Raw genomic sequence first — 24,341 nt, forward strand, 5'->3', positions numbered from 1 at the left:
TCTTATGGTGGTGCAAATGACTTATTTTAATTTATACTTCTATTTGTTTAATTGTTTAATTAAAATGTGCTCTATCCTGTGTTATATATCCCACTGAAATTTTGAAAAATCATGTAATAGAAATTTTTACTTATAGTGCCCACCCTTATATGTACATCTTTAAGGTTCTGAAGTAATTTATTTGTCCTAGATTGGAGGCACAGTAATGACATACATGGATGGATGCTGCAAAACATGTGAGTCCTATCATTATATTATGGTATCTATTTAACTTAGTTCAAAGTAAAATGATGGAATTTGTCCTATCAAATTATCCAGGATTGAATATTTTACTGTAAAAGTCATATACTGTACATCACTCTGTTTGCCTGCAGCAGACAAATCTGAGCTAAACTATTGTTGTTTGATTGTTGCCCAACAAGGAATTATTATCTGCACAGACACCATATTTTTCAAGTATTAATGATATAAATTCAGATATATTTTTTCTCTTTTATTATTCTCAATTCACTGGTTCCAAAATCTTTGAGGGTACTCATTCCTATTTTGTTTAAGTTCTGTTAAATCTTGAGTACCTTTGCTATTGTTTTCATTGACTTATGAGGAGTTTTAAATACTTAACATATGGGGCTCTATTTTTGTGGCAGCACAAAATTGTCAATATTTAATGCACTACATGAACTGAATCCACACTTATTTTGGTCTAGAGGAATAGAGGCTGGTAAAAAACTATTTTTCTAAACTAAAGGTGAGTCATCTAAGTCCTGTTGCACTTCTTAACACCCAGTTTTATGGATGTCTGCCCACTTCAACAAAAAAAGAATGAATTATTGTATCCATAACCAATTACAACAAACACCCCAGCTGTGGGTTCTAAAAACCGTCACACCAAAAGCTTTCATAATGTGTCTAAAAAGCACCACAAGCTTCTATTTAAATCAGTTATGAGGCACTATGGAATTGCATATATTTTTAGAAATCCATCCAAAGACATTAACAAAATTACGTTTCTCTACAATAACAACCAGTTTCTTTTTTTCTGATTTTTGCATTAATCTGTGTATTTGATACTTGTATCCAAGGCTTTGTGTTTATTACAGTACCAATAAAATATAAACATAACATGTAATGACAGGTTATTTCTACCACTAGAAATCATTTAATCATATGTAATTACGAAAATGACACTGTGCTGCACTAGAATAAGAATTGAGCTTAATGGATATAAAAGCAGTACACCTAATCTTAGCTCCTAATACAATGACACTAAAAACAATGCACTGTTCCTGTTCCTTATTTTTAGTGCATGCGATATGATCATGAAAATAGAGCCCATGATGTTTAATTTAAAAGAAAAAATAAAAAAGTGAAAGAAAACTTAAACATATCGTTGTGCATGCAGGTTTTATAGATTACTGTTTAATAAATGGATAATTCCTGTGTAATATGACTATAACAGATTGTACCAATCTCTTCAGGCACTGGACACTCAATCTTCCCCTTCCCTGTTAACACTCTGAAACCCACCATTAGTACTAACTGTGACCGAGGTACCCAAAACATATATCAGTTATTAAGGCTCACCATCACCATTGTTGATTCCCAACAATGTACTTCCCCATTAACATACAGGAAAATAAACATATTTAAAAAGAGCCAATTACTGAAATAAAGGACATCCCATTCTGTTTGGAATTAGTCTAAACATATTACCTTCTTTATAATAATCTTTCCCCATTTTGCTCTGTTGGGCAGTGCATTGTTGATTGCCAACAATGTACTGTTGGTAGTAGCCAGTTGGTAAATTTTGTCTAATAATTTGCATGATTTCTATAGCCTGGGCTAATTATGTTATATGTGTTGTGTTTATATTTGTGTAGTCTGTGGTTCTAGGGTGTAGTAATCTTTTGGGTGATATGGTACAGTGATGAGTCTAAAACATTCTAAACATTCCCTTAATAGTTTGTTTGCATGAGTACATTTCTTCGATTCCCTGATAAAATAGTGTTATCTGCAGCATTTATGATTCCGCCACATTACCCAAACCATTACAGCACTTTCTACCTCGTAGTTCTTGTTCTACCTCTAGTTTTCATTCATTGTTTTTATTTTGTAGTTTTTGGGGTGGTGGGAAATTTGTTTTTGGTTTTACATTATATTGTAGGTACAATATCATAATATTTTCATGAAAATAGTTTAGTGTTAGATATTGTGCAGCTAAGTGGGGAAAGAATAATGTTCATATAAATGGTTAGATTGTGTATGCTTCTCTAAATTTGGTACCTCACTAATTATTGTGGGTGGAATGCACTACACCCTACACCGTACAGTACTAATATATATATCAAAGCTTGCTTGCTTTTTAATATTGTTAAAGCTTAACAATAGGTGTGAATCCTGCAAAACGAACTAAACCAGGGGATTATACTTTGTCATCTAGCTTTAAAGAACAGTTCGCGAAAGCTTGAGGGGAGGGTTGCCAGGTTTCAGCAAAATTGTCACCAAAACTACAACTGTGAAGACCCTTTGCTTTAAAAAAAATAGTTGTCTCAGGTACAATTCGTGCACAAACATTTTCTGTAACGTTTAATTTTGTACTGGAAAACTAATGTTTATGAAATATCGAAACATTATTATCGATAATGTAGAAGTCACAAAAAAAGTACATATAGTTCTTAAAGAAGAAAAGATATTTTCTACACCTCCTTTTATTCAATAATGCATGTCTCTTTAAATGAATATAGATGGGATGCATCTGATTCCTGCTGTGGAATCTGTGTTTTCTAGCAAATCACAGCTACAGTGGTCATGTTCAAAAAACGAGAAAGGAATTGAAATGGGATTCATGCAGTTTGCTAAATAGTTCCTAGTTCTCTTTAATACCCATTTTATCTGAGAAAATTAGACAGCTAGCAAAGTATACATTTTAGCTAAATAACACCACTGGTCACAGGGGTATGTTTGCGTGGTTCAGACAATAGTGAAACAGTCAAATCTTAATAGTTTCTTGCTAAAATCAGGCAATTCTTATCAGCCTAATTGAGACAGTGAGGAGCATGTTGCAATCACGGAGACATATGATCCAGGTCCAGCTGAAAAGAAGCAGAAATGTTGTGCATTTGAGTATATGCGTTGCAAGGTAATGTTTTAGTGCTTCTTTAAATATATTTCAATCTTGTTAAAATAAAGATAAATAAAATGTTATTAGCAACTGTGTCATAAAGTAATATTTTTCATTAATGGAAAACTTTTTTGTTCTCGGCTGTTTGTTGCATTCATCGGCCTGTTGACTATTTTATTTATGTTTATTTAAATGTCGGCTGTGTGAAAAAAATGTTAATTAAATTTTAATTTTACATGATGGTGTCATTTTTGTATAGTAGTAATAGTATTATAGTAGTAATTAATATATGACCAGAATTATACTCATTTGTCTGGTAATCTGCACCATGACTGGCACCAAAAATTACTTGCGGAATATATATATATATATATATATATATATATACATATATATATATATATATATATATATATATATATATATATATATTATATACAATTAGGTCCAGATGTATTTGGACAATGACAAAGTTTTTGTGATTTTGCCTTTATACACCACCACAATGGATTTGAAATAAAACAATCAAGATGTGATAGAAGTGACTGAAAACATGGCATTGTGGTAAATGCCACGGTCCAAAAAACATGGCATTGTGGTAAATGGCACAAAAATATGGCATTTACAGCCATTTTAAGCAAAGTACTTCCATTTTTGCAGGGGCTCAAAGGTATTTGGACAATTGACTGACAAGAAGTTAACTGACCAGGTGCGGCCCATTCCCTCATTACAAATGAAGCAGATAAAAGGTCTGGAGTTGATATCAGGTATTGAGTTGGCATTTAGCAGCTGTTTGACTGGAGCTACCAATATGAAGTCCAAGGAGATCTCAATGCAAGTGGAGGCCATCATTAGGCTGAAAAAACAACATAAATCTATAAGAGAGATAGCAAAAACCATAGGTGTGGCCAAATCAACAGATGGGTACATTCCTAAAAAGAAAGAAAGCACTGGTGAGCTCAACAACATCGAAAGGCCTAGAAGACCACGGAAGACAATTAAAGTGGATGATCACAGAATCCTTTCCTTGGTGAAGAAAAACCCCTTCACAGCATCAACAAAAGTCAAGAATACTCTGGAGAAGGTAGGCGTATCATTGTCAAAATCTACAATCAAGAGACCCCTTCATGAATGTAAATACAGAGGGTTTACAACAAGGTGCAAACCACTGGTAACATTCAAGAACAGGAAAGCCAGAAAACATCTAAAAAAGCCTCCCGTGTTCTGGAATAAGATTCTTTGGACTGATGAAACCAAGATTAACTTGTACCAGAATGATGGGAAGAGAAAAGTATGGAGAAAGAAAGGAACAGCTCATGAGCCAAAGTATATCACATCATGTAAGTACACCACATCATGGGCATGTATGGCTGCCAATGGAACGGGTTCACTGGTGTTTATTGATGATGTGACTGCTGACAGAAGTAGCAAGATGAATTCTAAGGTGTATAGGGCTATACTCTGCTCACATTCAGCGAAATGATACAAAACTGATAGGACACCGCTTCACAGTGCAGGTGGATAATGACCCTAAACATACTGTGAACGCCACTCAAGACTTTTTGAAGGCAAAGAAATGGAATATTCTTCAATGGCCAAGTCAGTCGCCTGATCTCAACCCAATAGAGCATGCTTTTCACTTACTGAAGACAAGACTGAAGGCAGAAAGACCCACAAACAAGCAGCAACTGAAGGTGGCTGCAGTGAAGGCCTGGCAAAGCATCTCGAGGGAGGAAACTCAGAATTTGGTGATGTCTCCAGACGGTCATTGCCTGCAAAGGATTTTCATCCAAGTATTAAAATTATGGTTATATTTACAATTATGTCACTTTGCCCAAATACCCCTGAAAATGGAGGTACTTTGTTGAAAATGGCTGTAATTCCTAAATGGTAAAGGCCATATTTTTGTGGAACCTCTTAAAATAAAGCTGAAAGTCTACACTTCGATCACATCTTGAATGTTTTATTTGAAATCCATTGTGGTGGTGTATAAAGGCAAAATCACAAAAACTCTGTCATTGTCCAAATACTTCTGGACCTAACTGTGTGTGTATATATATATATATATATATATATATATATATATATATATATATATAATGTATTCACTTCACCTTTAATGGTCTTAACAACAAATTATTGGTCAGGAAATTAGCAAGAATTAAACAAATAGATAAAGGAACTTATTATGGGATAGCTTTTCCCTTTAATTTCTTTAAATGTTTAAGCCTTATGGCCCTTGATGGACTGCATCAAGGACAGGTGTGGCAGATAACCAAATAATGACTAATTTTTTAAGAAAAAAACATCCCAGAAGAGGTTTTTGGAAACTTTTGTACACCCAGACATGAGTTAGTTTGAATTTTACATCAAACATTTTAATCAGTGTCATGATTTTAACTATGCGTACAAGAAGACTATCTAAGTGAATTTCCCTGTTTCAGTGTTGGGCTGTTCCTGAAACAGTTCACTGTAGCAAAAGTAAATGAGCAAATGGTGGTACAGGAGGTCTCAGGAGTGCATTTGTTTAATTCTCGCTAATTTTCTGACCAATGATTTGTTGTTAAGACCATTAAAAGCTTAACCTTTGCCTTTTTTTTTGCCCTTTATATTATCTCCTATATAATTGCACTGCAGTCCATCTGTTGCTAAACACATCTTGTCAACCCCCTTTCAACATTCCTCCATGAGATCCTAATGACACAGTAAGTCTGCTGTTTGGAAAATTCTATAAATTCTACCTGCTTTCATACATTCTAGGCAAAGAGGATGGAAAATCATGTCAGAAAGTCACAGTGCGCATGACAATAAGGAAAAACGACTGCCGTAGCAACAGGCCGGTGAGTTGACCACAGAGATTGTTACTCTTGTCTGCCTGTTTGTTGCCATGACTTGCCAAACAAGTTTCTGAAAAAGACCCACAAAGAAACTCAGATGAAATAAGTAACTTGCATAAAGCCTAACAATGCTTCAGACTCACACCATGTACTGTTCTCAAACTCATTTACAGGTGAACATAGTGTCATGTGATGGCAAGTGTCCTTCAGCAAGTATTTACAACTACAACATCAACACTTATGCACGGTTTTGTAAATGCTGTAGGGAGATGGGCCTTCAGCGGCGCTCTGTCCAGCTCTACTGCAGTGGCAACTCCACATGGGTAAACTACTCAATCCAGGAACCTACAGACTGCTCTTGCCAGTGGTCTTAAAACACACGCGCACACACGCACACACACGCATACACACACACACACACACACACACTTGAATGGAAATGTCACCTTGACAATTTTGTATGTTCATATTCTCTAGAATAACAAAGGGCATTCTAACACTGGATAAAAAATATATATACTGTTGTAACTTGAACAGAAGTTGTTCACTGAACTTGAATATATTTTATACAGAATTGTTGTGTCTGTCATCACTCCCATCACACTGGTAGACATTCAGCAATATTTACCTAGCTGAATATGCCTTTGCTCATGGGTTGTACAGTTCTCCTTTTGGAGTGTTTTGTGAAGGGGTAAAAAGAAGCAAAAAAGTTGTTCAGTAAACTAGGTATATGCATTAGATGCATTTGTAGAAAATATTACTTCTTAATGTACTGTCTATTAAGTGATTAGTGAATATATTAATCAGTTTCTTTTTAATAACTAAAATTGCTGTGTTTTGTACACTTTAATTATTTATTACATTATAAGCACAACGTCAAAGTCCATGAGAAATTCAGAAAAAAACTGTTAATTGCTCTGTTGAATCTTAAAAACTAATTTTAAATCTTGTATGAATCTTCTTTCCTAAACATTTTATTTACTGAAAATACTGTGTATCATAATGCATTATATTTGCAGTATCATTTTCAATAAAACAATTATTTAAAAAAATGATGATACAATTTGCTCAAATCTACATAAACAAAAGGTGTTAAGAGAGAGTGTTCACTATGGGCCACATGCAGTGTTGGCGACTTAAGTCCAAAATTTGCAGCAATATTTACCTAAAAATGTACATAATATAATCAGGGATAGAAAATGCAGAGTGAAGAAGCAAATAGTATTTTTTTTCCTTTGCTCAATTTAAAAAATAAAAAATAAAAAGGCTAATATGATAATATATGAATCAGAAGATGGCAAGTATTGAAATAAACATCTAACAGGCAGCAGAGATGGATGCAGTTGCAGGTGAACAATTTATTTAAAAGGCAGGGAGACAAATCTGATACACGAAGCAAAAACATAGTCAATAGGCAATCAGCAAACAGACAAAACAGAGGAAAAAACAGAATCACAAAGCCAGGAAACAAGAACAGGATCAAAAACCAGGAAAGCAGATACAGTTGCTCAGTATGTCTGGCAACTAAACTTAGGACGACACTTCAAAGTGAGTGAGTGCAGTGAAAGTGCTCACTCCAGGAGCAGGGTTCTTTCTGGGCCTACTTCGAGAACAGGGCCCAGAACGATCAGGGTGTCAAGTGTGGAACTCTCTGCAGAGGAGGGAATCAAGTCATGAGCTGGGATCTAGGTTCTCTCCTCTGAGCCATGCCCCTCCTACTCAATAAGGTATCGCAGTTTCCTGTGTTTACATCTGGAGTTCAAGATTATTTTGAATACATAGGCAGGCTGTCCATCAGTGTCAGGGTATGGATGTCTGAAAGCATGTTTTGCCACCAGTATTTTCCTTGGAGAAGTTGGTGGGTTTTTTGGACTCTATGTGTTACATGGGGAGGGGAGGTTGTGTGTGTGTGTGCCCAGGTAATGTGTTTGCTTCTCTGGGCACCTGGCACATACAGTAGATCTTGCCTGCATGACTGTATGTGCTGTCGGCACCTCGTGGAGTGGGGTTTGAGCTAGCTCTCGGTCAGTGTCCCAAGTTAGTGCTCCAACGAAATGAGAGGAGGGCAGGATAAACTCTTCTTGTTGATACCTTGATGGGAGCAGGGAAAAGACATGACAGGGAGTCTGCTTTGGTGTTTATTGAACCAGGATGGTAGGAGAAAGCGAAATGGAACCTGGCGAAAAAGAGAGCCCAGCAATCCTCATGTGAATTTAGCCTTTTGGATGTATTGAGATATTCGAGGTTCTTGTTATCAGTGAAAATAGTGAAGACATGCACTGCCCCCTCTAGCCAATGACACCATTCTTCCAGATGTGCATGATCAGTAATTGGGTGACTGTGCACAGGACAATGGGTTTGAGTGAAGGGAGTACCTTCAAAAGTGAAGGTGGAATACCATCATGTGTTAAGGAAATTTTTAATTTTACATGCCCAGACTGTTATATATACAGACTTTACTTGTAAATCAGTGGACTTTTCATGGATAAATACTGTACCTTAAAAAACAACTATATACCACTAATAATTTTGTCCAAACAGAGTGATTTGTCCACTACATAATAATACATTACAATAGAATGTTGTCAAATGACCCTTCATTTTTTTCTGTGTTGCCCACCTTAAAATGTATTGATATGTAAACAACAAAACTGATTTTATTTTATAATGTTTTTTCATTATTTAATTATTTTTAAAAGTTAGTGCAAATGTGCAGTTTTCAATCCAAACCAACAGGATTTACACATGATTCCACCTGTTTAATCAGCTGATCTTGTGTTTCAAGGGACTTGTGACTCCTGCAGGCCTTTTTGAGTATATTTGTTTTGGTGTTTTGTTTCTTTTTTTTTTTTCATTTTTTCCCCCAAAATCATAACAGCCACATAAGCTGATTATGCTAATTATTTTTGGATCTTGATGAACCTTTACTGCTTGAAATGAATTATGTACTGCTTTATGCCAAAATGGTTGCTTTATTGTAGTTATAAGGAATAACTACACAATGCATAAATTCATGCAGATACAGGTCAAGAACTTCAGTTAATGTTCAAACCAAACATCAGAATGGGGGAAGTGTGCTCTCTTTGACTTTAACAGTGGCATGGTTGTTGGTGCCAGATGGGCTAGTTTTAAAGTTTTCTCTAAAATTCATCTTTAAAATTCATCAGAATTTTAATTAAATTCCATATATCATTTTTAGCAACATTTTATATAATCTCTATTCACATCATTGGACTATTTCAGTTCGGTTATGTTTTTAATCCAAATTGGCTGTCTTTTATGTCATGTTAATTTGTATTTTATATTTTATATTTTGTGTGTGTACATGTTGTATCTTGCTACTGACCATGCTGCTGTAACACAGGAATTTCCCTCATGGGATCAATAAAGTATATCTATCTATCTATCTATCTATGTTGCTGAGCATCTTCCTATGTACAGTATCTAACTATCTAAGGGCATTGCAGCATCAGGAGGATAATATTTTTGGTCTATCATGAGAGAATACATGTTAGAGAGAGAATACATCTTTTTAAAACTTTGTTAGATTAAGATCCTTATTGAGTTGGGGGTGGTATAGTGACATTGTCATTCTTTACTTGATATGTGATAAATCAGAAGGCTAGCCTTCCAATAGAACAGCTAAAAGTAGGGTTTCAAGTGTGATAGAAAGACCCAGCAACCAGTGTTACTCTACAATGAACCATGACCCTTATACACTGGTAACTGTAAGATTATTCATCAGCTTCATCCTTTAAGATGTTTACCCAGATAAGTGCAAGAGTGTGATTTATTAAAAAATGAGACCATAACATGATGAAAAGTTGGAGATTGAAAATTTTATTTATACACCACAGAATGAAAACCTTACAGTGGTTACAGACTAGAGGAGATAGACTAAAATCACATGGTAGTTCATATTTGAGGATCAGTAAAAATTCAGTTGTCTGATGACAATGAGAGCACTTAATGGAAGCTGAGTAATCAGGTCATTGCTTCAAATGGTACAATCTTCTCCATCAACAGTTTACTTTCTGCGACGAGCAGCAGCACCCTTCTTGGAGCTGTGATGATAAGGGAATACAGAGAGAAACGGGTTATGACCTCAGTGGACAATCTTAATTAATTCTCTTGTGTAACTGCCATTTACAAAGTAAGAATGCAGAGTTGAGGAGGAAAAAGTTTTACTTTTGTCCATTTGAATCTGAAATTCTCATTTTTTATTGAATTTAAAGTTGAAGATTAGAAAAAGATCAGGTGATGTTTTCCAGTTTTTATCTGTCCAGTTTTAGTGATCCTGCACCCACCGTAGCCCCAGATTCCTGGTTTTGGCTGACAGGGGTTGGTCTGCTGCTGTTGTAGCTCATTGTTGCATTTTGCATTTTGGGATGGTTTTCTGCTCACCACAGTTCTAAAGAGTGGTTATTTAAATTACCATAGCCTTTCTGTCAGGTCAGACCTGTTTAGCTATTGTCCTCTGACCTCTCTCATGTGCCCCTCCTACCCCCAACGGAACTGCTGGTCACCGGATGTTTTTTTGTTTTATGCACCATTCTGTGTAAACCCTATAGACTGTGGTGCATGAAAATCCCAGATCAACACTTTCTAAAATATTCAAACTAGCCCATCTGACATCAACAACCATAGTCAAAGTCACTGAGAACATATTTTTTTAACATATACAGGTATTTGTCATAAATACTGAAGCTCTTGACCTGTATTTGCATGATTTTATGCAGTGCATTGCTGCCACATGATTGACTGTTTGGATAATTGTGTGAATAATCAGGGGTACAGATGTTCATATTAAAGTGGCCAGTGAGTGTATACGTGAGTGAGTAAGCTGCATTTTTATAGGAGGTTGTCAGTCAGTTAGTAGTGCAAAGTTGGTGGTAAATACTTATATAAAGGCAGTCGGTTCCTTTAATTGCCAGTACATCAAGTAACAATGTGTGAAGTGCTTGTGTGGGTGAGCTAGAGCTACTTACTGTTTCTGCAGCTCATCAATACGGTTGCGAAGCGAGATGACCTGAATACAACATATAAGCATTTTTAAAGCAGCCAGAATATTACCATTGCCTCTGAGACACACACTCATTCTCCTAAGATTTGACATGGCATAATGTGTCTAAATCTGTTACCACTGCCTTTAATTAGTATCAATTACTATTACTTTAATTAAAGGCATTAATAGGGCTCTGTCAAGTCTCACTATGTTTTTATTTATCTAAATAATTGTGTGGTCTGCAGCAACTTCTATAAACAAACAAATAACCTCAGGTGACAACAAAATGACACAACAGACTTCAATATGTAGTCATGTTTTCCCAAAAGTAAACCAACATTAAGAAACCAGGTGGGAAAAAAATAAGTGCACCCTATAATTCAGTAACATGTAGAACCACAGCAATAGCAGCAATAATTTGAAGTAAACATGTTCTGTAGGAGAAATCCTGGCCCTCTCTTCATTGCTGTTTAAGACAACAGTCATTGATGTTTAAGTGCATTTGTTTATGCACAACTCTCTTAAGATCCCGCCACACCAATGGGGTTGAGGTCTGGACTTTGACTTGGCCATTCCAACACCTTGATTTTTTTTTCTTCTTTAGCCATTCGGATGTCAACACGACCAAGTTGCTGGTGTGCTTGGGATCATTGTCCTGTTGCATGACCCAAATTCAGCCTAGCTTAAGCTGCTGGACAGATGGCCTCACGTTTGTCTCAAGAATATTCTGGAATAAAGTGGAGTTCATCATTGTCTCAATGACTGCAAGTTTCCCAGGTCCTGTGCCTGCAAAACAAGCCCAAATCATCACCCATCCATCACCATTCTTGACAGTTGGTCTCATCTGTCCAACAGATATTGTTCCAGGACTTTTGACTTTTGTGATTTGAATTTCAAATTGTTTGGAGATGGCCTTATAACCCTTCCAAGATTGATGAGCAGAAACAATTGCTTCTCTGAGGTCATGGCTGATGTCCTTTCTTCTTGGCATGATGTAGACACACACCCAGAACACCAAACTGCTAAAAGTTCTGATTTTATAGAGGTAGTCACACTTCTTGATGATCTTGTGCATCTTATTAGTAACAGCTGGCTGCTAATTACTCTCTTCATGATTGTGGAAGTAGGAAGGGTATGCATTATTTTTTACCACCTGGCTTCTGAATGTTGGCTTACTTTTTTGGGGAAAAAAATGACTACATTTTTTTCTTGAGGCTTTTTTTTTAATAGAATGACTTTTTCCTATGACTATACCTTCACACTTACACTTTACATTTGCCTTTGTTTTGTAACATAAAGCATGCACACTGTAACAAAATAAATTGCTAATTGCCAACTGTTAGCTTTTTATGAACAGATACAGTAGACTAAACTCAGTGTTACCTCCTTATTTTTTTTTAAATGTATATTTACAATCAGTTCTTGTGGGGTTATGTACATTGTCTGAGGAAGAAAACCTTAGATTGTCAGTGTATTTTTCAGGACAATCTGCAAGTGGCCATTCATCCAGTGATGCAAGTTTAAATTCTAGGACTGCCAACGAACCTTTACTAGGTTCCCGAGCAAAACCCTTAACTTTCAATTAAATGAACTATATCCTCTCTCAATGTCAGTGCTAGGCTGGGAATGGTCCACCATCCACAATGATATCTGGTCAGTTGTGCCTAGCAGTAGATGGGCTACAGTAATGGTACACCTACAAAGTACATCTATATATTTGATCAAATATCCTGATGTACCTGATGAATGTATATCACTAATATCACATCATCAGCAAAATACCCTTGGTCATTAAGAATTTCTGCGTATAAATGTACAGAGTGTAAGTTTAGTATCTGACCCATTAAAGCCATCCATTCCCATCAGTCTCTAATCATTTTAACTAGGCCACATAAATTTAATTATTTTTTGGTTTGTTTATTTTAAGCAGAAAGTCTGATACAAATAAAAAATCATTATTACGTAATTCTTACCTCATACTTCTGCCGCTTTAGCTTCTCAATGTGGTCAAATTTTTCAGACTCAAGATTGTACATCCAGTCCCACAGCTCCTTGGCCTTATCCCTACACACACAATTATGTTTTTTTGTAATTGGCAATTATTTAAAATTACTGTATGTTATATAATCTTAGACACCAGTAAAAGCTGGACCATAAGCATTTGCGCAGACCTCAGCTTGTCTTCATTCAGATGATCAATGTTTAGAGGCTTGCGTCTCTCAGCCAAGATCTTTCTTTTTTTCTCTCTCTCTGTCTGTTTCTTTCCTTTCTTTTGGTCAGCCTGTATCAGAAATTGCATATTAATTAAAGTATCGAAGCTGAGGATAAAGAGCATGAGTACAGATAAATCAAAGTTTAGTGATTAGGTGTGGGTTGAGTAAAGATATTACAGTCTAAGAGATTAATGTTTATGTAAATCAGTGATTAGTGATTAGGATGATGACCGACTAGGATTTTGGGGACTTTAGGTGGAATATCAGCCTTACTATTAATTTTATATCTATATTTATTCATCAAGAGCACAAATACAAATAGTACAGACAAAGTATCTTTTTGGGTATGTTTACCCAAATCCATGTCCTACTACTTACCTTATATTAGTACCCCAATTATGGACAAACATTAAGTTCATTAAGGAAAACTTGTCATTAGCAAAGTTATAACACTGCACCATGCCTGGCATTTAGTGGTACATTTCAGGTATGTGATATCTGAAGGGTAAAGGGTGATGATCAAATATGCACCTTCTGCAGGTAGCTGCTGTAGTTAGAGCCCTTGCTTGTCAGAACAGATTTCTTCTTAGCATCCTCCTCTGCCTTCTTCTTTGCATCTGCCTCCTCTTTCCTCAGCCTTTCCTCCTGTCACACATATGCAAATATGTTAATTTGTTAGAATTGAAAGAAAATATAATAGAAATACATATATATATTACATGCATGATCACATATAAACATATTATACATGTAGAATGTACAATGTCACTTGTCCAACAAAAAGTCTTTAATTTGAAAGATACAGTAATAGCAAAAATGGACCATTAACCAAAAAAATGTTCCTTTTAATTATTAGTATTTTGCTTATTTGTCTTTATCCTTCAGGGATTATGACATATTTAACCTCTCCATATTTTTGACAGTATGTAGGAATCTACAAGATGTACCAGTTTAACACACCTCACGTCTTGCTTGACGCTCTTTGTCCTTTTCAGCACGGATCCTCTGTTGCTCTGCTCTCTCAGCCCTACGTTTCTCCTACACACAAACATGTACACGCACACATACACACAAATACAATATTAAAATTTATGTACATGACTGTGAAATTAGCTTTATCTAAACAGAAAATATCAACATGTTTACTCACATATATAATACTTTGGAAGCATTTTTGCAAGGGTAGCATGTTGCTACCTCACAACTCCAAGGTCCCCAGTTTAATTGTGAGCTTGGGTTACTGTCCTTGGAGTTTTGTATGTTCTGCCCATGTCTGCTTAATTGCCCCTAGGTGTGAATGTGTGTGCATCGTGCCCTGCAATGGACTGGCATCCCATCCCAACATGTGTTCCAGCAGTAGGATGCACCTGACTCTGACCAAGGATAAAGAGGTTACTGAAGATCAATGGAAAATAAAGCCACTCACAATTCTCTCCTTCAGAGCAATAAGTTCCTCCTCCTCATTTTTCCTGCATTCAAAGTGGGCATCAATGAGTGCCTGCAGTTCGATGAGATCCTTATTCTGCCGCTTTTTCTGGATGTCCTGTCACACATTCATATACACATACCGACATACAAGTTAAAAATTTGTCTTACATCATGAATTGTTGTATAAAAAAGCACCAAACAGTGTAACCTCTCTGCCAAGTACACTCTTTTATCTGTTATTGTTTCAAATCTACTGTAAATATTTCACAAGGGCATTACAGGCCATTGTATAAGGGGGGAAAAAAGGATATTTGCAGGTATTCCAGACAACCTTAAATACAATGATATTGGCTTACATCAAAGTCTACTTTCTCTCCTTCTGGGATTTTTGGTGCACTGGGTCTGAACAGACAGAGATGAATGTGTATAAGTGACACACACACACACACACACACACACACAAAACAGAATGGCTAAGAGTGATTGCCTGGAGTTTTGAGAGTTTCTACTATGTTTAAAACAAACATACTGTTTCAGTCCACAAATATTCATTTGTAAATATAGGGTATATTTCTGCATATCACTGTATAATGGTATATTGCAGCATACCTTTGTTTATTAATATACTGTTTTAATTTATCAGAAGAGAGTTATATAAAATTACTGAACTGAAAAGTGTAACATTTAGAGAGCATTTAATGGCACAGTTACTAACCTGAATTTTGGCTTTTCCTCTATATATAAGAAGATGAAACAGGAAGAGGGTCAAGTTACATTATCAGGGACAACAACATGTTTCGTTTAATCTTTATGTCAACTGCTCAGAACTATACAAAACAATAACTATCACAATAAAGATAGAAAACATACATACACAATATTAATATGTTGGAATATGTTGAAATACCAAAAAATGAGAGGTAATAAAAGGTAATAAATTAATATTTCATTAAAGGTACTCAGCTATATTTATCTGCTGATAATATTTATCTGCTGTAAATTAACTTTTGCCACTGTAAGTCCCACATTGACAGCAATCTTAACAGCCAACCACTACACTTATGCATTGACACACGAAATGGGCCTAAGATTCAGATTTTCACATTTTTATATTATTGCTTTTTAATAATTATAAATATGGAAAAAAACTTAAAATTTCACTAGTAAATGTCTACACTGTGATCAGATACACTTATCACTTGTGTTGTAGATTTTAGAACTACTTCATAATAAAGTGAACTCAGTTAATTACACCAATCAAAAATTATATTTAGCAATAAAAAAATATAATATTAGTAAGAGTGAGTGAAAAAACTTCAGGATCACAATTTCCTCCAGTCTAGCAACTCATTTATTCACTATGCAGGTGAGTGTTAATATTAAACATCATTAAACATGTGTCTATGGCTTGCTGGGACTAACACACTGTCAAGAATATTGGGAGTTTGGGAGTTGTTAAATAACCTTAACTATCAGGTCTAAAACAAAAGCTGTTTCAAGCAGAGAATACAAACATGTCCTCCAATATTGTGGCAGATTTCATGCAAAAAGAAGCAAGGCTGGTGTAAGTAATGGGTTTGCTGCACAGTTAATGTAAATGTGAGCACTGCATATTCCTTCACCCTTTTTACACCTTCTCTGAACATTTGCCAAAGTATAGGCTGTGTCACTTGTAAAGTATAGAGCTGTAGAATTGCTTTAAGATTTGTGTACATATATGTTCTTCTCATTTGTATGACCTCTCAGGCATGGGTGACCTTTCCCCTGTGCCTCACCAACAAACAGAAGTACAAATGTACTGTAGGAAAATTACCAACATACCTTCCTCTTCATAGGTCTCTGCATGCAGCAAGCGTTGAAAGCAAAAGCAGAACAAATAATATTAGCTAGACATGGTGCCTTTTTTGACCTAGAGCAAATCTGTACTTTTAGATGCAAAATATATCCGAACACATAAACTGCTGTGGTGAAGAGGTCAAAAGAGGTCATAAAGAAAACTCTACCACAAACAGCATCAGCAAATGGAATAATAATAATAATAATAATAATAATAATAACAATAATAATAATAATAATAAAAACAATAACAATAATAATAATAATAATAATAATAATAATAATAATAAAAACAATAATAATAATAATTATTATTATTATTATTATTATTATTATTATTATTATTATTTATTATTTATAATAATTATATTATTATTATTATTATTATTATTATTATTATTATTATTATTATTATTGAAATTGCTTGGAAACAATGCTTGAAAAATGTGGCTTAGGTTTAGCCTGGTATTTGTATTCAATTAGAATAATGATTCTGATAGACGACTGATGATTTCAAATGTTTAAGCGTTGACTACAGTGACATACTATATTAATATTTTACTGTATTATGAAACTGCTAGAAAATAAGACCACAGCAGTTTAGTATGGTGACATCATACAAGAATTATGTTCAATTAAACTTTGACATATGAAGTGATACTCTTGATCCAAATGTATGTCTGTTAATAGAAGCTTCTGCTAACACAGTCAGGAGCAGCAACAGTAATCAGTTTTCCAGTAAGTCAGTTGTCCACTTTATGCTAGTGGAAGCAGCGTTAACATACATACATACATACATACATACATAAATAAATAAATAGTATGGGTATCTGATTGTCACCTTATTGATTTAATGCTTGATCTTAGCATCTTAGATGTGGTTTAGAGCCATGACTGGTGGGCTGGAGTGTTTTTTTTTTTTTTTCTAGTTTTTTTTTAATGAACTAAAGTTTGACACTAATTACTTAATTAATAATCAATAAATATTTAAGCAAAATTAATTAATAAATGAATAGATTTTTTTTGTTTATTTAATGTAGTGCCTATTACATTTACATTTGATGTAGTTAATGTAGTGCCTATTACATTTATGTTATATAGTGCCTTTTAGTCCCTCTGACACACATTGCAAAGCACATATTATAGGCAGTAGTAGATAGTCCTTTAGCAAAATTGGCATAAATGTACCTCACAGGCCCACAGTGCACAGCACAGTCCCATACTTAGGATTAGGTTAGATGATCACTTTCAGCAACATGCAGCATCAGTTGTATGAACCTGTTCTTGTCAATATCCACAAAATAGCAAGTAAACTTCTGAATTAAAATAAATATGTCATAAATACATTAATAGGGTTTAGCAAAGACACTCATCTTCATCAGCCATTCACTTTTATCAAAGGGAGAAATTTTACTTTGAGCACTTATGAAGAGGTGGTACTTGGCTTGGAGTAGTGGCTAAATTATCTAGATACTTCAATAATGTGATTTGGGGACTCAGTTGACCTGCACTATCAGAAAACAGTAGCTCTGGTTTCAGGTGAGAATAGGTAGGGAAGGATGAATGAATATCCATGCCACATACCTTCCTCATGCACCTCTGGTTCTGGCTCAGGTTCTTCCTCAGGCTCAGCCTCTGGCTCAGGCTCAGCCTCTGGGGCTACCTCTACATCTAATACCTCTTCTAATGCCACATGCAGCGAAGCAATCAGGAGAAAGAAGATGGTGACAGTTATGGAATTGAAAAATGAAGAGACAGCACAGTTAGTAAAGAAAGATGAGGCAGAGTGGGAGAAAGAAGGAGAACGAGCAAGATGAGTAAGTTTGAGCACACAAGGATGATGGGAGAACTGACAATCATGAGATCCTTTTGTACACGAGATGCCACATTCTATGCTAGAATGAACATTTCTTAACATAAAATGATGTAATACAGCGTAAAAATAATAATAATACTATGCATAACTAGGGCAGTGGTATATCAATACTTAGTAACCTTGTATTCAAATAGGGGGCCACAGAGACACTGTTAAGTGCTTAAATCTCAGCTGCTCAGCTTTTACTCCTGGACTTTATCTGCCTTCTCTTTTAAATTGCTTTGGTTAAAAACATCGGGAAAAAAAGATTAATCCCTGCTTTGGTTCTAAAGCTTAGGTAAGATCTAAATAATTCTTACCATTAGGTTATGTTTTATATTAAGCTGAATTTTAAAAAGTAATTCATCTAATTATCATTTTGTAGATTGTCTAGCCTGCCTTTTCAATTCTGCTTTCATACTGATTCATGTGAGCATTTGGTTAAAAACTACAAGAGCAAGTGTTAGTATAAGCACCCTTAAGTCTGACACAGGCATTAGTTGTGTCCTTAGTAGTCAAATAATTATATTCAACTTGTTTAGCAGCTGAAAATAAAATGTTCTAATTTTAGATTAGACTAACAGCCAGTTGAATGTTTTACATTTGGGAGCTTCCATACAGGCTAGATGAATGTGCTAAATTTAGTTAGTTTTTTAGAGTCTATATTGGGGCCACAAAGCCACTAGTTCAGTTTAGTTAAGTTCAGTGTTAAGTTCAGTTTTCCCTTTTAGCCACACACAACCAAAGAGAGGTAGTTTTAACCACTGTTATTTGATTATCTAAGGGTGAATACCACACAGTGGAGAAACATAGTGCAGTTTGGAGTAAGGTTTAGAATCAGACATCATTAAAATATTAGAGTGGAAGCGTGGATAAATCAGTATTGTGTAAAATCTATAACATCTTTAGTTTTTCCTTTACCTTCCTCTTCGACCTCTTGATTTGCCAGAAAAGAAAGCAATGGACACACAAAATTAACATTATAATTGATATTTCTTCAGAACTAATAGCATTCATGCATACATACCAATCATCTACTCAGCAGTCTGCTCTAAGTGCAGTGTTTTTTCAAAGACAACAGCCCATTCTATGATTGGTTATTTTATTATTTTATTACAATTAAGCATGAACACTGCCCATAGGTGACCTGAATTTTTTTTATGGATGTTGATAAATAGGTTTTTCAGATTCAGCATCAGAGGACAACATACCAGTTGAATATTACTTCCAAAAACAATAGTCAGCATTATCTCAACACAATATTTATATTTATAAAATATTTATATTTATAATTTTATAAAATAATTGGCATGCAGGTTCCTTTTATGCAATATTTCTGATTTTCCACTAATAATACAGTAATAACCTAACATTGTGGATACTATTAATGTGCCTACATTTTAAATCACAATTGGAAAGCTGAGATAGTGTTGATATAAATACTACTACTATCACTACTATTAGTATTATTACTACTACTACTACTACTAATAATAATAATAATAATAATAAAAATAATAATAATAATAATGATAATGATAAGAAGAAGTTCAACTCACCCTCAATCCCACTGAAAAAAAAAAGAGTAAATAAACATTGAATATCATGATCAAATCATGATATCACATCATGATTTCAACTGAATGATGCAATGCGAAATAAAAAGCAAAAATACTCACACATCCTCCGTGTCAGACATAATGTTCACAGACTTCACACCTGAAGCACAAGAGACTTCCTCAGCAAGTATAGAATATACTATGAGATTAGAATTTACCTCATGATCAATGCAATAAATTGTCACAAAGAGAGAAACAGTTCTTATACTATAATTATAGTGACTCCTAACAACTTGATGAGACGGAGTACTGTATCTGACCCAACAACTGATCTTGGCAGCTACCCACTGATAAATATTGCTGTTTCTATTTGCAATGCTTTATGCAATTTTGGAAGAGTGATATTGGCAGTTATCTGGTCATTTTTAAGGGCTACACTTCTTAATAACACAGCTCTAATGGAGATCAAGTGATCATGAAGAGCATATGAGGGCTTTAGTGCCCTTCTTGGTTGTGTTATGTCATGTAGAGGCTTAGAGCAGCTGCTGAAATTTTGGGGGATTATCAGAAGATCATGTATCCTGGATCAACCCTTCCATGATCCCTTCTGTGGACACATGAGGAGATAGCCTTCAACAAACATTTATCAAATTAAACAACAGATGATATTAATTGCCATATTACTGAACTTCTGAAATTAGCACAATGGCTTGAATGGTTAATATGTAACTAACAAAGGCAAGCTGATCAAGGTAATGTTTATTTTTCCAAATTTCTTAACTAAAGATTCTTCCAGTGTTATTTATAGAACTAACTATATAGTTGAGAATTAATTATTTAGTAATTGTGTAATGTACTATTACCATTATTCCCAAAATCTTGACATCTAGCCTTTGCTAAGTCATTACTGTCACTGCCAACATTGAAGCTACTGTCAGTACAATAGAGTGCAAAGCCATAGAGATTGCCTTATAATCCCACAATGAATCTGCGGTGGCCATAAGGGACTTAGAGTCGGTTAAAAAATAAAGTCATCCTCTCATTTATTACTGATTACTGGCTATCTGTTACAATAATGAACCTATTGCTTTCCTGCTAGCTGTTATTACAGTTTGCTTTGTCTGCTAATGCTTCTAATGATTAGAACACTAATGATCCTTAATTCATTTGTTTAGTACATATGAATATCTTATATGAATACTCCAGTAAAATCATGAAGATGAGGATGTATTTAAAAAGAATATAATTAATAACCTCATTTATCTTTATTAAGTCAAAAACTCAAATTATTTTTCTTCCTCATTAATCTTTAACAGAAACCATTTACACCTTCACATACTGATGGATTTCAAAAGACTTTCAATACACCTGAACATCTTTGGAATCTTACCTCAGAGAAGCAACAAGACGAGAGTGTCCAGGAGTCTGGCTGTAAGGTTCTGCACACGTCTTCGCTTATTTGACCCTGTGTTATACTGATACTTAATCTTCTAAGGACCCGCATTGGCTGAGAAGGTCAGACAAGCAGTTGGGCTGGATTTGCATCTTCAGAACCACCCCAACACACAGTGCTACAAACACCCAAGCTCAATAAGGATATCGAAAGAATATTCTGGATGGAAGGAGAGTCAGGTTTGAACAGCTGAAATGTCTCATTGCTATATTGGTCATAATACAAGTCGAGCAAACATAAGGCCAAGCCGATGGTGTGAGAAAGCCTGGACCATTTACACATCAGACAGGCATGCAGAAAATGCCTCTGAGAGTTTTAAGGGCATACAAATCTCTCTCTAACTCTGCTGGAAATAAAAGCCATAGCCCATATACAACTGAATTCATAAGTTAATACCTCTGACAGACAAAATTAAAAACCGACACTGAACGTTTCAAACATAATGGATGTCACCACATGCAATGAACTGTTAAAAATTACTGTCACCCTTGATAATGATAAACAAAGAAAATCGTGATCCATGACTATTTCAATTTGGGGATGAGCAGATAGCCAATAAACAAAACAAAAATTTGACATTTAAATTCTGGTAATCATTTTCAACATTTAGGCCAGTAAATAAACAATTAAAACTAGAGAGATCGTATTAATCTCACTTTGAAAAAATGCTTCTTTTTTTTCAGGAAGCAGTGAAACACAAAAAATTTATACCTTCTATAAAGATTCTATAAGATCAACATCACTCTTCCCAGTGAAGTGAGTGCAGCAACCATATCTGATTGCCCTTCCAGTCAGTCTTAGGGTGAGTCAGTTCCTTGTGACCAACTGGTATGGGTTATCCAAGTGTTCAAATACTGCCCCTTGTGGTGATGCCAATTAAAGCCAACGTTTGAGCCAGGGACCTTTTATTTCCTGCAGAATTGTTTATTAACTTGTTTATTTATTTCCACAAATTGATGTTTTTGCATATTAGATTAGATTCAACTTTATTGTCATTGTGCAGAGTACAAGTACAGAGCCAATGATATGCAGTATATATCTATATATTAAAAATGTAAAAATCATGCTAGGTGGTATCATCACATCAATATTATCTCTGTACATTAGTTATGTTATGAATTGAATTGGTCACATTGTATACCCTTTTAAACCATTGTAGGATAAGAGCATAACTAATCATCTGTTCTCTCTCTCTCTGTCAAGCTGAATGTGCACTCCTTCTGCCTGATGTGATGCCAGTGCCTGATCCTGAAACATTTTTACTGCTGTGGCTCCTCTTGCCCTACCATCTTGTCTGATTTGTCCTGATGATCTACTTCTGTTTTGTGATTCTACACTTGTGACTCACTTTCTGCTGTTGCCGATGGACCCACATGTATACCCTATACATCTGCACTTCTCAAAAACAGTTTAGTGTATGCCCAAGACTCACCCCTGCATCAGTGGCTAATCTCACCTGGATACTGTAGACTTGGAGCTAAGAACTGGTGCTGCTGTAATCAGAAAGATGGCTGTGTTTATTCTAGAACCCTTTTTCATAGTTGAGTATTCATAGTTGAGTTAAGTGCACATAGAGAGAAGTTAATACCAAAATTGCGCACATCAGTATTCAGACATCAGATGTAACTCTGAACTTAAGTGCTATTCAGACGTTACAAGGGTGTTACACATGCTAAGTGCTGCTTGAGTAAAACAGAGGTTTGTCACAGTTACATGCGATTCTGACCTTGAAATTAAGCCCACTTTTCTTCCATGATATCGGCTCAAGCAGGGAACAGTAGTAAATCCAGTGTCATTATCTGACCGTATGAAATGTCACACTAAAATTTATATTTTGGACATTGTAAATGCACTCAAAATAACTATAGAATGCCATTTGAGGCCAATATTATATTTACAGAAATATATAAATTCAGGATATAAGTTTTAAACATATACATTTATAATTTTATCCCCTTTGAGCAAGCCAGAGCTGACAGTGGCAAGGAAAAACTCCCCAAGATGATATGAGGAAGAAACCTTGAGAGAAACCAGACTAAAACAGGAATCCATCCCCAACTGGCTGACAACAAATAGTGCAATTGTAAATAATTCTCTTCTATAACTGTGTACTACATGGTCAAAAAGTGCAATTGTGGAAGCAAGAAATTCATTATTGTTTTCATATGAAGTCTATTTTTTTGAAGTTATCAACTCTTCACTAATGGAGACTTGAGTGCAAAACTGTTCATGGCAATTGCAGTCCTAAAGCTATCATAGCAATTGTAGTCCTAAGCTATCATAGCAAGACTGTTCATATCAATTGCAGTCCAAAGCCATCTTCATGGTTTTTAAGTGGTACCACCCTCAGTAATCTCATTGAACTTTAGGTTGTCCATGTGGGGCCATTCTCAGCAGCAGTGAGTGAGATTGTCCATCCAAACATCCCAGTTCACCACAACACTCTAAGCCTGTGAACCCTCTAGATCTGCTCCTTTAACTATTCACCTAAACTATTGTCCTATAACTATTCTGCTAAAACTATTCACAAAGGGCTTGACTAAACAAATATGTTTTCTGTCTAGACTTAAACACTGACACTGTGTCTGTGTCCCAAACACTAATTGGAAGGCTGTTTCATAACTGCGGGGCTTTGTAAGAGAAAGCTCTTCCCCCTGCTGTAGCCTTCACTATTCAAGGTACCAACAAATAGCCTGCACCTTTTGATTGAAGTAGGCGTGATGGAACATAAAAGACCAAAAGTTCGGTCAGGCATTGTGGTGCGCGACCATTCAGTGCTTTATAGGTCAACAGTAGTATTTTATAATTAATACGAAATTTGTTTGGGAGCCATTGCAGTGTGGATAAGATAGGGGTGATGTGGTCATTTCTTCTGGTTCTAGTAACGACTCTTGCTGCTGCATTCTGGACTAAGTGGAGCTTGTTTAAGTACCTACTTGAACATCCAGACAGTGAAGCATTACAATAATCCAACCTAGAGGTAACAAAAGCATGAACTAATTTTTCTGCATCATGTAGTGATATTATATTTCTT

The 24,341-nt window shown here is 35.3% G+C and overlaps 2 protein-coding genes across 3 annotated transcripts in view; one reads left to right on the forward strand and one right to left on the reverse strand.

Annotated features, from left to right (window-relative positions):
* The window catches only part of otog (otogelin), a 103,189-nt gene extending 93,556 nt beyond the window's left edge, over positions 1-9,633 (forward strand). Inside the window, exons 54-56 of the mRNA XM_034299740.2 lie at positions 191-236; positions 5,882-5,961; positions 6,132-9,633. Coding sequence (XP_034155631.2) covers positions 191-236; positions 5,882-5,961; positions 6,132-6,332 — 327 coding nt within the window. The 3' untranslated portion in view covers positions 6,333-9,633. The remainder of the gene's footprint in view (positions 1-190; positions 237-5,881; positions 5,962-6,131) is intronic.
* A 144-nt stretch (positions 9,634-9,777) lies between these two features.
* tnnt3b (troponin T type 3b (skeletal, fast)) lies at positions 9,778-21,396 on the reverse strand. 2 transcript variants are annotated; one of them, XM_026946790.3, is made up of 14 exons: positions 21,245-21,396; positions 19,975-20,014; positions 19,855-19,865; positions 18,025-18,123; positions 16,426-16,443; positions 15,320-15,338; positions 14,961-15,006; positions 14,603-14,719; positions 14,137-14,214; positions 13,708-13,821; positions 13,135-13,244; positions 12,937-13,027; positions 10,947-10,987; positions 9,778-10,022 (listed from the first exon to the last, which is right to left on the reverse strand). In XM_026946790.3, exons 2-14 carry the CDS (start codon positions 19,992-19,994, stop codon positions 9,986-9,988), a joined length of 801 nt encoding a protein of 266 aa, XP_026802591.1. In that variant the 5' UTR covers positions 19,995-20,014; positions 21,245-21,396; the 3' UTR covers positions 9,778-9,985. The 2 variants fall into 2 exon arrangements, with proteins under 2 accessions (XP_026802591.1, XP_053085381.1); XM_053229406.1 differs by lacking the exons at positions 16,426-16,443; positions 21,245-21,396 and having other exon boundaries at positions 19,975-20,009.
* Between the last annotated feature and the right edge of the window lie 2,945 nt (positions 21,397-24,341).

This window comes from Pangasianodon hypophthalmus, chromosome 25, assembly GCF_027358585.1.
Source record: "Pangasianodon hypophthalmus isolate fPanHyp1 chromosome 25, fPanHyp1.pri, whole genome shotgun sequence".
Lineage (NCBI taxonomy): Eukaryota > Metazoa > Chordata > Actinopteri > Siluriformes > Pangasiidae > Pangasianodon > Pangasianodon hypophthalmus.